The sequence below is a fragment of the Emydura macquarii genome, unplaced genomic scaffold (genome assembly GCF_026122565.2).
Source record: "Emydura macquarii macquarii isolate MOO-44397 ecotype Brisbane River unplaced genomic scaffold, CSIRO-AGI_Emac_v2 contig_3044, whole genome shotgun sequence".
NCBI classification, from domain to species: domain Eukaryota; kingdom Metazoa; phylum Chordata; order Testudines; family Chelidae; genus Emydura; species Emydura macquarii.
The window spans coordinates 4,162,441-4,177,971 of record NW_027133181.1 but is presented as its reverse complement, the minus strand read 5'-3'; the positions used below and the strand labels follow the sequence as shown (position 1 = coordinate 4,177,971).

Genomic DNA, 15,531 nt, shown 5'->3' with positions numbered 1-15,531 from the left:
GAGGAGGAGAAGTATCCTCATTTTACAAATTGGAAACTGGAACAGAGATAAAGTGACTTGCTATAAATCACATAGGAAATCTGTGGTAAAGCAAGGAATTTTACCCACATGTTCCATGTCTTTGAGGTATCTTAACCACATGTCCTTCCTCATCTTCAGATTTTATACCTGAAGTACCAGATGAAAATCTGAATTTGTCTACTGAGGATAAACTTCTGAAAATATGTTTACAGCTGGATTTTAAAAAATTGAATCTTAAATTGTTCAATTTCTTTTAGGGTCTGTTTTTTTTATATTTGCCTTATGAACTCTCCTCACCACCTCATGGCCCAGCTTAAAACTACAGAGAAGAAACCAGACTTTGCCTGTAATGGATGGTTCCAGCTGCTCTGGGTTGAGGCTAGGCATTGGAATTGAGAGCAGGGAGATTATCTCTATTAGTTGGCACCCAGATAATGTGGAATAGGAAGCCATTGAGTCAAATGCAGAGGGGACAAAAGCCAGACTTGGGGGGAGGGAAGGGAGTAGATTAGGACAAGGAATCTGGAGAGCCAAGAGGGTGAGTAGGCAGGACTGATTGAGCAAAGACTGGCACTAGGAAGGAGAGACCGAAAAGAAGCAGGGTTATGGGGGTGGAGTGGGACCTGGGACTGGCTGTGCAAAGAGGCTGAGACAAGGACCCAGGGAGACTGATTTGCAGAAAGTTCTCAGCATCCACCTTCTGAAAAACAAGCCCCTTTAAAATGTCTCAAGTTGAGTACTCAAATATTTGAGGTGCCTAAAATCATTAATTCACTTTGTAAAATTTTCGCCATAGAGTCCCACAAAGCTATATTCAGCAGTATACTGGAGTATGTCCCTCCTGTTTGGTGTCCTCAGAATCTCTTCCACATAGCAGACAATGGTGGCTTCTGCTGTTCATATGTGAAAAGTTTGTTGTTATGGTGGACTTCACAGCTGTTCTTATAAAGTCCTGATAAGTTCTGATTTATTTTCCTATTCAGCTAAATGCAATTAATTGACTGGTTTCTTTATATTAAGGCAAGCCAAAGTAGATGTGAGAACAGCAACTGCTAAGGTTGATGAAATGACCAAATTGTTAGTGGACCTTCAAGCCCAGATGGAGCAAAAGGTATTTTAGCATAACTGAAAGTTTTAGTTGATTATCCTGTTGCAAACATGAAACTTACATTAACTTAAAATTGTTTGTTTCCGTATAGTGCATTTCATTTTTAGTGCTCAATCAGAGTTCAGAGAAAATGTCTGAGTAATTGCTATGGTTTCTAGGAAGAAGATGTAGTATCTGCTCGGGAGAAAGAGGAAGCATCAGACAAACGCTTGCAGCAATTGCAATCTAGCATGAAACAATTGGAGATAAGGTAAAAAGATGAATGATGTCATTGAGTGTGATTGATAGTATTTACATAAGTGACATGAAAGCTGAGGTTTCCTTCTAAATGGCTGAGTTTTATAATTTTGAGTAATCTAGTTCTTTAAATATATCTTACCTGCAGATGATATTTATCTTAGATTACTCATTATATTTTATCTGCTTTATTTCTTCTACCCTCTCAGAGTAGCTTCTGGCTTTCTTCTTCTACCTGAGTAAAGACTAAAGGACTACAGATAACTTGATCTTACTCATGCTGGAGTTTTGCCAGTGATTTATCAGTCTATATGCCTAGCTCCCAAGTTGCACAAATTTATTAACATTAGCTGGAGTGGCACCACTAAAGCCCCAAGCATCAGTTTGAAAGTGTTTCCCTGAATTGACCATCTTTGGGGTGCACACAGCCTTCTTGTACATTAAGACAAGTAAAAGCTGGTTTCAGGTATCAGGTTGGGACTCAAGAGACTAGTAAGAACACTATAACAGCACAGCAAGGCAACTTTTTTTTAGTGGTAAATGTCAGTGATACAGATTTCTTGAATACCTAATAAAGAGGATATGCTTTCAATTATAGCATTACCTGCTAATATACTTAAGGATGACTAAGGGTTTCCATTACAATCTCTTTTCTCTTCCTTTCCTCCTCTTTTTGCCAAAGAGATAACTTGGCTGAATAAAGTAATTCTGGCCCAAAATTTTGCACTCAATTGTTTTAACAAATGTTTGTCAGATGACTTGATAGCTTAAGTTTCTTATTGAAGCTCTTCTAAGGTGATGATTTCAAATAGATTCACATTTCTTGGTACCTGCTTCATGGGTATGACTAGCAGAATCACCATAGCTAAAGAATCTAGCAATCGGTCAGTACAAGAGCATTGGCCTACTTATACCAGTAGGCTCTTACTGCCTTCAAGTGTTGCACAATCTGAACTACTCTACAATGGCTTTTGATAACTTGCATGAACTAAGCTTGGTAGTCTCTTTTTATTTGGTTGAAACTGGACCTGAAGTGACCAGCCAAGCATAGTTAATATTTTTATGTCCATATATATTTTGTCTTGTAAATGTGAAAATAAGTAACTTGGCTGCTTCAAAAACTGGGCTAAGTGTAGTCATAAAGTGTTGATTATGGTCCATCATTACCATCACCTTTAATTTCTGATCTGAGCCCAGCTATGTCCCTGAGCATGCATCAAAGGCTATCAGTCTCCTGCTCTCCTTCATGCCAACTAACAACATCCATCATGTTCAAGCAGTAAGACTTTTTAGAACTAGTGTAAAACTACAAACCCTTTCTCAGTGGTGATACAGTTCTTTGTGTGTGTACACACTCAAAGAATTGCACTGGCACTGGGAAAAGGCTTGTAGTTTTACAGTAGGTCTAGCTAGTATTATTGTTTGAACACGATTGGCATGAGGGAGTGCAGGAGATAATGGTTACATTTTATGTAAAAATGCATTGCAACATGTATATGTTTTATGAGAGAGAGAGAGAGAGAGAGAGAGAGTGTGTGTGTACATTTTTTTATTGCTATATCCCATTTACTCCTCCCCTCAGCCACATAAAGGAAAAAGGCCAAGAGGAATAGGCAAAGCATTTATATAAAACTGTTTCTTTAAGGTCTACCCATTCCTGTTGTTTAACAACTAGTGTGAGAACCATTTGGTAGTGGTATAACAAACTGATTTGCCCTGGCAAAGATTATGATGTCACAAATGGGAGATTATGGTAATAAGTAACAAAAGAAATTTTTTAAAAAGATATTAAAATGGTAAGTTATAGCATAAGCTTGCAACCCAGTATAGGTATCACTAAACAGCAGTACCTTTCTCAGTTTATAGGCCAAATATTCAAAGTTAACTCCTTTCATTCTGTTTTTTTCTGGGACATAGTGATGGAGGATTAGGAGGGCATGTCAAAAAAAAATCAGAATGCCAGAGAACTTAAACATAATAATTTACAAATAAATTTTGTACTCTATACATGTAAACAACTAGTTTGCAGGAATGAAAGTGTTTTAGCAAGTTGATAGTTGAGCCAATAAGATCCGAGTATTCTGACTTTCTAGATTATGTACAGCTGTCCAAGATGCTGAACAGTTGAGAACAGAAAGAACAGCTCTAGAAAAACAAACTAGAGAGCTACAGGCGAAGTGTGGAGATCTAGAAGAGGAAAAATATGATGCTATAGTAAAAGTCCGAGACAGCATGCAACTCTTAGAAGAAGCTAACCTACAAAAAAATCAGGTAAGACAAGACATCAAGATACATTCTTGGATAACTGAATACTGCATCACTGAATACTTGAAGTTACTAAGGGCCTCTTCACTTGACAAAAATCAATCAAGGAGACCCAGTTACAACACAATTCCTCCTGGTCCTATTGCAACATAGTTTATTTTTACTGTGTAAAAGACGAATCTGTGATGTAACTATTCTAAAGCCTGGTTTTGTGCAGTAGACTTGTCCAAAGCTTTAGCCCAGGGGTGGGGAACGTCCGGCCCGCGGGCCGTATAAGGCCCGCGAAATCATTTGGTCCGGCCCGCGGGCTGTATAATAAGGCCCATGAAATCATTTGGTCTGGCGGCGGGGGGGAATTCAGTGGCAATGGCGGGGAATTCGGCGTGAATTCGGCGGCGGGACGAGGAGTCGGCGGCGGCGCGGTTTCACGGCGGCGGTGGGGAATTCGGCGGCGGGGGGGAAGTTGGCGGCGGAATCGGCAGCATGGCCCGCGAATTAAGTTATAAATATAAAAATGGCCCTTGGAAGGAAAAAGGTTCCCCACCCCTGCTTTAGCCTGTTTAAATAACCTAGCCAAGATTTTCCAAAAGTGATTTAGTGATTTCTGAGGCAGCAATTTTTGAGTGCTTAACTTGAAAACACCTTTAGGGGAACTGCTTTTGAGAGGGTGTGTGATTAGTACTTTTTCTAAAAATTAGGCCTTTAGGAAATTAGAAGTCGTTTGACTTACATTTGCTAGCAAGATGTTACTTTAATGCTCATTTAGTGGATTGTAACCAGAAGCAAATGAAGCCCAGCTAATTCAAATTTGTTGGAATAAATTATTTAAACTTAAAAAGTTGGTATTTGTTCTAATCAGTATAAGCAGGTAGAACAGTTTGTGTGATTAGCTCTCCTTTTAACCTAAATATCCTTTTCAAATTGAGGAGTGTCCTGGGCAGCAGAATAATAGTGTTGTGTGGTTGTTGAGGGATTTTTTTTGTTTTGTTTTGTTTTTACTTTGGGGGGGGGATACAATAGTTAGTGCTATATTTTTAGTGTTTTCCCTCTTTCCTGGTAGCAGCTTTGTGATGTAGGGGCCAGATTCTGTCTGCCCGGAAGTCAGGGCTGCCATGTCCAAAGGAAGGATTTTGCCACCTGCTGCCCTGCTTCCAGAATGGCGCTCTAAATATTTGGCAAAACTCAAGAGTGCTAGGGTTATTGCTGTAGCTAGCTGCCTCTCTGTTTAATGAGAGGGAGGCAGAGAGGAGGACTGGTTGAAAGACTCTTAAAAACTGTTAGGCATAGAAGAGGAGCCATTGAATGGAAGAATGAAAGAATGAATTCCTGGAGATAAATAGGAAGTGAGAAGGAGTGCAGGAAGGGTTAATTACAGGTCGGTGAGAGAGAAATGGGATGGAGTCAGAGATGGATTATGTGAAAGGACACAGTTTTATTCCTTTCTCCCTACATCTTCTCCTGCTGCCCACCAAACAGGTTCTAGTTCCCACACTGCCCATTTACTCTGCCCTCTTCCACACACATTTGGGGACCACTAGCTGAAACATCTACTTCCAGCATATTCCATCCTTTGCCCACCAACTCCCTGGCCAGAGCAGCCACAGCACCTCTTCTACCCTCTGATCCTACCTGCTGCAGTTCCCCTTCTAAGCCAAGTTCTGTTTTTCTTCTGTAAAAGGGAGAGCAGGGAACTGATTTCCTTCCAGCCTTTGGAGCTGTCAACCCTCGCTTCCTGGCAAGCAAAATCTACTTCTTGGCTTTAGAGCCTTGAAGTAGGGAAACCAATGGAGAAAAGAGCAAATGGTCAAAATAAAATATTTTTTTATATTTAAAAAAGGGAAACCACTATTATTCTTCTGCTGCTCAATTTGAAATGTGTCATTAAAGAGAACACTTTAATAATATATAGAAAACCACAGATATTTAAGAATGTTAAGATCAGTCTTTTAGTACTACAACTACAGCACTTTTCATTCAGGTTTTCTTTAGCAGAGCATTTGATGCTACTTGCAGTGATATCGTATGAAGTACTATGCCAGAAAGAAATGGTCCAGTAAAAAATACTTTACTAAATACTAATTTGAAACACTAATTGAACATATACAGAGGTAAATATCTTGCTTGCTTACAGGTAACAGGTTAGCACAATCCTATTACAAGAACAAAAATTATAAATTGTAGTAGATTTAAATTAGAGTAGAAAGATTTATATTATAGTAGAATCTGGCTAATTGGTAATAACATGGAAGGTGCATTGTAAATTATTGAATTTTGCTTATTCAGGAATGAGTAAGTAAAAAAAATAAAGGAAGAAGCATTAAAAATGTACTTGTAATATCTTTATTTGTTTTGAACTCTATGGTCAACTTGTTAGATTGTTGACTGGAAACTGTGGGAACATATTCATCATGATAATACAAGGCATCCATTCCACTATCATGTTAACACACTCTAAAGTGAGGAATTTGAGATAATGTATCTAGTTAGAGAAGCTGAGACCTACGGAAAGGAAATCCAAAAAGAGAGTGAAGAATTTTAACAGGGAAAATGGAAGTACAAGGATTGAAATAAATGGAAACAGCAAAAGAAAGGCAGGAAACTGAGCAGAATGCTGGAGCCTAAAGATTTGAAAGCTATTCTGTTTATAGATATATATTTAAGTACTGGGAATCGTGGCCATGATCTTAATTGCTGCCTTAGGAGGATTCTCTTTATCAGATGGGAAGACTGTCGCAGAAAACTTGTTTCTTGTATTCTGAGCATGTTATTCCTCATTGTCCCTAGCCCCAATTAAAAGCTTCTGAGAATCTTCTTACCTCTTCATATGAGTTCCACCATTTTTCTTCCTTATAACATTTCAGTGACCAACATCCAAGAGTTCGTTGTGCTGAGATTTTATCCAAGAGGACATCCTCACATACCAGTTGGTTGCATTGTACTGGCTTGGAGAAAGCATATTTGCTGCAAAGTGACAGTCACTCTTTCTCATGTCCAAGTTTATTGCCTTCTTGACATGCTTGAGTTCAGACAGCTAATAGAATGAAAAACGCAACACAGTTGCCTAACTTTTTTTTATTGAACAGAGGTATTTTGATGCCATTTTGCAAGCCATCATTTCTTTTTCTATTTATTAAAGACTAGATGGTCATCACTGAAATATTTTTTTAATTAAAAATACACTGTTTTTATTAGTGGTAATCACTGTAACAGTATTTCAAATTGTTTTCTCTAGGCACTGCTTGGAGAGAAGCAAAAGGAAGGGGAGATAGAAAATATGAAAGAAGCAATTTCCCAGCTTGTACAAGATGCTGCTGCAAGAACTAGAAAGGAAGTATGTTATGCTCCTACAGCTCTGTCTTCTGCATTATTTCCAGTGCTAGTTGCATTAGTGTAATTTGAATAAACAGTTTTTATATTTACTTATTAAAACACTGTATAGCAAGTTTAGGATTATTTCAGCAATGTATCCAGTCTGTTCTTCATTGAGTATGTGTCAATGTGGATCCAGTGTAGGTGCACATGGCCACCTTGTGTGTTTGAGATTAGATTTTTGAATTGTAGTGTTCCATGTGAGAGCATACAGGGTGGTGCAGCTGAATTCTCAGTTCCCTCTTACTGCCTGTGGCAGTGAGACAGAACCTGGTGAGTGTCCAACCTACTAATTCTTAGCTCAGACTAAACTTCTACAAGTGTTCAAGAAAATCATCAGAGCGATTTCTTATCTTCTCTGTTGACTACAATGAACTGTCTCCATCCATCTGAACAGAACTCTACCACTAGACCACCCCTTCTTACTCCCATGTATAGACATCTCTATATAGGGCTCATTAACATGGTGGACTCAAAACCTGCAGGTTTAAGACCTGTCAATCCTGCAGCGGACTAATCCTCCTGAATGATGGACACATCAACTGTGTCTTCTGTTTAAGGGAATCTCATGTACAGAGCAGATGATGAGTCTGCTTATCATTCTCTGTGAGGACAGTTAAGTCACAGGATGCAAGGCTAAAGCTCCTTCTTCTGGGACAGTTATGAAGATCTCATTAGACAATGAGGATGCGAGCTCCAGGGTGCTGCTGGCAGACAAGCCAGCTTCATTCAGTGTTCTATCTAATAAACAAGCAACATTGGAGACTAGCATAGAGAAGACGAAGACAGTGCCAAGATAAGAGCCAGCACCCACACCTCTGAAGTCAAAGTCTGGCCACTTCAAACACAAAAGCATACTCAAGGCAGAGCTCAGTGTCCTATAATGACATAATAAAATAAATCCATCAAGCCCCAAACATTATCAAGGATTGGGGAGAAGTAGTAACCTCTGGTATAGCAGAATCCTTTGGCACCAACCCTGACTCCAACAACTCACCCACTGACTTGGTGCCCAGTGCAGAGGATGAGCCTAGAGGAGCACCAAGGCCATCATCTGTACTAATACATCTACTGGCACTGATACAAACTCTGGTACTTGAGAGCACCATATGCTTTTGGCACCATCTCGGAAGGAGATCTATTTCTCCTCAGCATTACTGAGGTGTATGTTCTCCCTCTCTTCCAGTAGGGAACCCTATTCTGTGAGGTTATTGTTCAACACTGCTGACAGACCTACTGGCTCAGCTGCCATCAGCTCTTCAGGAATGGCACTGGACTAACAAATATTCACCAAGCTTGCTGTATTCCTAAAGCATGTCTTCATGTCCCTCTTAGGGGTACTGGGGCTTATCATTTCAAGCATTGAGAAGCAGATTGCCAGCCCTCGAGAAAGATGATGCTGTCATTTGCCCTTCTCCCCCCAAGCATTCCTAGCCAAGACCATTTATACCAGCCTACCAGGAAGAGTGATCCAGGAACAGAGTGGCACTAAATGCCCTCTTTTCACTGCCAAAGGACTTTTCATCTTTATTACCCAATGAAGCAGTATCCTCAGGACCGGGTGACTTTGAAGTGTTGCAGGAGCTCCTTGTGTTAATTACTGAGACTCTGGAGATCAAGACATCGGCCGTATCAGAGGAATCCTACAAGCTATTTGACATCTTATCAGCTTCTGGTCCAGCCAGAATCTTCCTCCCCATAAAGAAAGGTCTACTTAACTCTCCCAGTGCCCAGGGTAAGACACTGCCCATGATAACACCCCCTGCAAAATGAGTCAAGAAGGGGTGGGATTTGAGTACTACTACGCTTCCCCAGTCCAGGCTTCTTAGTAGTGTAAATGAGACCAAAAATAAATTAGAGTAAGAGGACTTACAAGGACCCCAAAAGCCTTAACATTTTTGGGAGGAAATTGTATGCATCAGCTCTGCTACAGCTATGAGTAACTTACTTCCATACCTTACTGACCAAATATCACTTCTAACATGGGATAGAGTGACACGCTTTCAGACAAAGATCCTACATGACAGCAGAGAAAGCAAGGTCAACTATCATCAAGACAGCCCTGCAAGTCGTGATGGGCACCTCTTATGCAGCGACCAGGTGTGTGACTGCCACCATAACAATGGCCATTCATCAAGGATTCAGACACAGGGCATCCCATGAGAGGGTAAAAGTCACAATTGAGGACTTGCCACTACTGACAGAGACTGCTTGCTATAGGTTTAAGAGATTCTCATACAAAGCAGGAAGCCTTCTATGAGTAAGACTTCGTGAAGTGGAAAAGATTTTTCCATGGGTACATCAGCACTTCAAAAAGGAAAAAAAAATCACCTGTGGCAGCATGTCTCAGAGCTCAGGTCTACAGAATTGGGCATTCAGTGCTTATGCTATGGCATGAAAGACAGCTGTGTGGACATTCCTGTTCAGGCTCTTAAACCTGGCAAAGGGGTGGGTCTCAGAGTCTAAGCTCCACCCCAATTGGGAGCATCTACACAGCTATTTTTAGCACTATAGCGCAAGCCCAAGTCTGTAGATCCGTGGTTGTTTTCATTTTTATTTATTTATTTATTTATTTATCCAGAGTAGACCTACCCTGTGTGGGTAGCTCAAAGCAGTGTCAACCTAGTGGAGGCCCCAGTAATTGAAGATCCTTGGCTATGCTTCTCCAGAAGCATGTGGGGCTAGCATTAAATACTCCATCAAGTTTCACTTGGTGACAATATTGGTATGTCACACTTCAATACTTTTGTACTCTGTCTTCTCACATTCAAAGGTATCGAAATTTCTCAAGAGTCTCCTTCATACTTGCCCTCCCCTGGGACCTTAATGTCGTCCTTCTAAACTCCTGGACTCTGCCTTCGAACCATTATAGAAGTGCTCACCGTCCCATCAAAACTATCGTGTAGCCCATCATGTCGACTCAGAGTCAGAGTTCCAAGCCCTTATGGCTGAACCATCTTATACTTCCTTCCACAAAGACAAGGTGGTGCTGAAACCATATCCCAAGTTCATCCCTAAAGTGGTCTCTGAATTTCACCTGAACTAACCCTTACTCTACCTGTTTTTGTTGCCAATGGCACACTTGATGCCATGAGAAAAGAAACTGCATACTTTAGATATGTCCAGAGCTTTTCTTTATTACCTGAAAGGAACAAGCCTTTCAGGCTGTCTCTCCATCTCTTTGTGGCCATATCTGGCCAAGCCGTCTCATCACAGAGAATCACACAGTGCATTTCCACTTGATATCAGATGGTAGGCAAACCTATTTTTTTTCCAAAACATCAAGGCACACTGTACCAGGGCACAAGCAGCAGGAATTGCTTGCACAAGCAATGTTTCAATCTGAGATCTGCAAGGCTGTAATGTGGAATAACCAGTGACTTATTTTAAACATTTAAGCTCTTAGTAAGAGCCAGGCAGCCAGGTCAGAAGCCAAGTTCAGGAGAGCAGTATTGCAATCTGTTTGACTGAGTGTAGCTGAAACTTGTCACTCCCACCATCCAGGGAAGACACTGCTTGCCAGTCACCTGCCATGGAATCCACATTGACTACAGCATCTCGAAGAAGGGTTATTTACTCTACAGTAATTGTGGTTATTTGATACATTGTTATCAGTGTGGATTCCACAATCCACCCTCCATCCCCACTTTTCAGAGTCCACAACTACTTGGGGTTTTGAGTTGAGAGAGTACTGAGGGAGGGTCTTGGTCACTCTGTCCTTTATGATCTTGCATGGGAGAATAAGGAGGCACAGGGTACATGTGCAGCCCTAACAGATGTTATTAAAAAACAAAATTTCACGTGCATGAGGCACATGCATTTACAGTGGGATCCACACAGACTACAACATCTCAAGGAACCACAGTTGCTGCAGGGTAGGTAGCTGTTCTTTTCATTTTGAAATATTAGTAAGCCCTGAATAACTGTAACACACTCACTTAGATGAGTAGAAATCTTGAGAGCGGAGTAAGCTGCCAAGAGGCAGTGGAGGAATTAAGCTTCTATTGTCTAGGGGAAGGGGGCTCGCTTCCCATTCTGCTGCTGAGAGGTAAAATGTGTGAGGGGAAAAGGAGAAGCATTTTGATGAGAGGGTGGGAGATAATGAATGAAGAAAGTAAATGAGGTAAAGCAAGTACTGAATATATAGAAGAAAGAAGGAATGAGTGTGAGACTGCATTTGTAACTGTTGGAATTTGAGTTCTGACATTCATTCATACGACACTAAGAACGATCTGTAAAAGTTCTGTGATATGATCTTGTAAAGAAATCTATCTTTTGGTGCCATGCTGTTTCTCCATTTTTATATGGAGTTAGAAGTGTGCATATTAAAAATCCTACATAGCTACAGGGATTTTAATGAAATTCAGATTGAGTATAAAAAGCAGCAAAGAATTAACATATATTAATTTTTTCTAGTGTGTTCAATAAGACAAAATTTAATAATTTTTTTGCAGGAGACTGCACAAATGACATTTGAATAACATCCATCTTGCACACTCAAGAACATAAGCGTGTTTAAAAAAACCTGGCATTTTGACCATGGCTTTTTTCCATCTCTCATTTTTATATATATATATATATATATATATTCAGTGTTGATGAGCTAATCAGAAGAAAACCCTTTTTTCAGATGGTTTTGTCAACTGTCTTATGTAGTAATCATTAGCTGGGCCAGAACGCCAAACATATCTACCAGATATTTGGAAAACTACTTCCTCACCTGTTGTCCTTTTTGTGAAGAAGCTTATAAATACTGCTCTTGTTCTCTGTGGTCTACCACTGTTGTTTCCAGCTATGAATCTTGGGGGTTCAATTTTATGTTTTAATTCATCTTGGATACATATTTGAGACACTACCAATTCTATCAATTTTTAAAGAAAATAAGTGAACAAACAAGCAATGTCTTCAACTACTTTTAGGAATGATTTCAGAATTTATGATTTTTACTTCACACCTAGTTTTGACTACAATATTTATGTTAATAAAATATAGCTTTGCACATAGGCCTGCGTGAAAAGCTACATTTCTTCTTTGAGTAGTGTCGCTATGGGTGCTCCACCATAGGTGTGTCTGTGTCCCTGTGCTACTGATCAGAGAACTTGGGTAGCAGTGTCTGTTGGGCCCGCTCATGCACTGTCTTCCCTTGTGCTGTGCCATGAGGCAAGCTAGCATGTGTGCACGGGCTAACCATCCTCAGTTCTTTCTCAACCACCTCTGGCTAGAGATGGAGCATTTAGCCATCTGTTAATGAATCGTTAACTCCTCTTCAACTGCTAATTTTTGGTTTTTACAAACCTTTTAGTCTTTGACTTTTATTTGGCTGTGCCTCCGACCCCCAAAAAAGAAGCAAAATGCTTCGTTCTTGTGTCGATCCTGGTGAGGGGGACACCCCACTGGACAAGGGTCGTACTTGCAGCAAGGTGATCCCATTCGTGGACAAACATTCCCAGTGCATTTGTGCATGTGCAAGGGCCACAACCAATAAAAGTGTTTCCAGTTGCAATGCTGCAGCTGAGATCCTGCAAAGACAGAGAGTTCTGCCAGAAAATCATCTTCATGAAGGCAGCTTTCCGACTACAGCTCTCCAGCAAGCGTGAGTCTTCCCCTCCACCTTTGACTTCAAAGGATAACAGGCTGAAGAATAGAGTGGGAAGTCCCCTCAGCGAGCCCAGGGATAGCAGAAAGTGATCTCCATCTTGCTTGGCAGCCTTCATACAGTACAGCACCAGCACAGCGATCATTTGGTACCCATGCCTCACGTTGACCGTCGTCATCGGGTACCGCTGATAGACCATAGACCCTTTGGGCACGGGCTCCGAAGCTACGGTACACAAACAAGGGCAAACACCCTAAGATGCTTCTTGTACCCAAGCCAGTGTCAGTACCACCAGCAACATCGGCCCACTTTGGCACCAAAGTGGTCCAGCACCATCACCACCACTGGGATGTTCGGTACCAGCAGAATCCCATCAAACCAACAAGCAGGCAGTCCTAGAAGACCCCTGCTCTCCACATGTCAGTATCAAGGTCATGGAACTGAGCCACAGCCAACCAAGGGGTATTTCCCCACAACCATACCATGCCCTAACAATGTCGAGTGAGGGATCAGAAAGTGATCTGGGTTAGGCTTCCGTATACTCTTTCCAGGCTCCAGATGGGACCCAATATCGACAGGGTCCAGGAATGTACCACCAGATGGCACCAGCACCATCTTGGTATGGTCATCCATGAACACCTCCGCCAAGCCCTTTGCCACCACAGTGGCCATACTGGGACCCTGGGCAGGGCACCGACAGCCTGCCTTTGGGTTACTGAACATCATTCGAACTTCCCAGACATGCTCCCTCAGTTGCAGCATTGTGGGCCTCTGAACCCCAAGAGGGGGATACAGTGGAAGAGGACAAACCCAAGGCCATATCCTCTCATCCCTGGATGAAACGGTCATGCTGTCACCACCATCCATGGCAGATTACTTCTGCCTATTCCAGGAGCTGGCAAAAAGTGGCAAAGACCCTCCTCATACCTTTAGAGGAGATTAAAGATGCACACCATCAGTTAATCAACATCCTTCACGCATCAGCCACGTCCAAAATCACCAATCAATGAGTCTATCTTAGACACAGCCATGATGATGGTGTGGCAAACTCCAGCCTCAATGGCCCCAACTTACAAACCTGCAGACAAAAAGTATTATGTCCCCGTGAAGGACTCAGAGCTCCAAGCCTCAGTGAGGGGGGATCCCTGAGCTCCCTGCAGGTCCCAGCCGCTGTGGGTGGCAGGGCTCCCCGGAGCTCTGATCCACCATCGTGGATGGTGTGGGGGCCCCTGGAGCCCCGATCCCTCCCACAGAGCCCTGATTGACCACTGTGGGTGACCCTTTGAGCTCAGAGCCGCAGGAGGCATGGGGGACTCTGGAGCACCGAGCCTTTCAGCTGCCACCCCGGGTGGCAGGGCCCCCCTGCAGCTCGCAGCCATGGGACCCACAGGGTGGTGGGGGACCCACAGACCCAGAACTCCTAGTCCTAGCCCTCAGCTCCCAGCCTCTGAAGGCAGGTGGGTCGGATTACCCTGCCCCACCCCATCCCGCTGCTCTCATCCAACCCCACCCCCAACCCCAGTCAGCCCCATTTAGTCATAGATAGTGTGAAAGGAAAAGAAGATGGAGTCTCTGTTTCTTAAGACAACTGGTCTGTAGCAATGGCTTCAAAAGCCTGAGATTGAAAGTGCCTTTCTAGCAGATGTTTAAATCTTAGAATGTAAAGGGTTAACAAGATAGTTATAGAGCCTGGGTGCCAGCAGGGATGGAATGCAGAGAAAGACCTTGCAACTTAGATAGGGAAAGTTGAAAATACTGAGCAAAAAATTCCTAGATAAGCAGTTTTTTTAGTATGTAATGCCATGGAAATTGTGACGTAAAAAGACATGTTTGTGTAAGGCTATAAAAGCTTTTAGAATTGAATGTTAAGAGTCACCCCTAGCATATAGGGACCACCTTCTTTACGTAAATAAACTTTTGACTTTGCTAATCTGTTGTCTAGTTAATTTGGACTATCTGCTGGGCAACGGACGTGTAAGTAAGGATCCCTGAGTTTGGGTTCTTCGACAATAGTTATTTTTAGTAAAAGTCAGGGCGAAGTTACGGCTTCCATGAATTTTTGTTTATAGCCCATAACCTCTCCTTCACTTTTACTAAAAATAACTATGACAAAATCTTAACCTTAGTTATAGATTGTTGTAATAAATCATAAATCCAGTGTCTCTGTTCCGTCCATGATTTTTAATGTCTACCAGAGTTATGGATTCAAGCTCCCAGGCTTGTTTTTTGAAAGTGATGTGCAGATTTCCTTTGAGGGTGAGGACTGAATGGTCAGATATAGAGTGATTGCTTTGTGAAAAGTGTTCACCTACAAGTGATAGGGTTTTTTTTTGTCTTTTATCATTTTTCTGTGTGAGTTCATTCAAAAACTTACTGATTGTCTGGATTCACCTGAGGAGTTGTTTTTGGGGCATTTAGTGCACTGCATTTAGTGGATGAGGCCACATGCTGCGCTAGATATACGTAGGACCCACGGATCTCGAAAGGTGTGGTGGGAGGTGTTAATCATTGTAACAGTGGAGAGCAGTATCTGCAGCTATTGCATCTGTTGTTCTGGCAGGGTCTGGTGCCACTTTGAGTTGGTGTGTCCTGGTCTGTGGGGAGCTTGTTTTTGATGATGACCTTGGAGAGTTTGGGGGTTGTTTGAAGACCAGAAGTGGTGGTTCAGGAAAGATTTATTTCAGGGTGGGGTCCCCATCGAGTATGACTTGTAGCTGTTTGATGATATCCTATATGGGTTCCACTGTGGGACGGTAGGTGACAACGAGGGGTGTGCAGTCAGAGGGGGTTTTATTTCTGTATTGAAGCAAGTTCCCAGGGTATTTGGGTGGTCTGTTCCATGATGCGATCTATTTGTCTGGTGGAGTGTCCTTGTTTGGTTAAGGTGATTTTGAGTTCATTATGGCAGAGCTTCTTAACCAGAGGTACACAGAGG

The 15,531-nt window shown here is 42.0% G+C and overlaps 1 protein-coding gene across 3 annotated transcripts in view; it reads left to right on the top strand.

Annotated features, from left to right (window-relative positions):
* The window catches only part of SCLT1 (sodium channel and clathrin linker 1), a 130,895-nt gene that overhangs the window by 28,557 nt on the left and 86,807 nt on the right, over nt 1–15,531 (top strand). For all 3 annotated transcript variants that reach the window (XM_067530237.1, XM_067530238.1, XM_067530236.1), the window contains exons 11-14: nt 1,042–1,132; nt 1,288–1,379; nt 3,460–3,637; nt 6,864–6,962. In XM_067530237.1, coding sequence (XP_067386338.1) covers nt 1,042–1,132; nt 1,288–1,379; nt 3,460–3,637; nt 6,864–6,962 — 460 coding nt within the window. The remainder of the gene's footprint in view (nt 1–1,041; nt 1,133–1,287; nt 1,380–3,459; nt 3,638–6,863; nt 6,963–15,531) is intronic.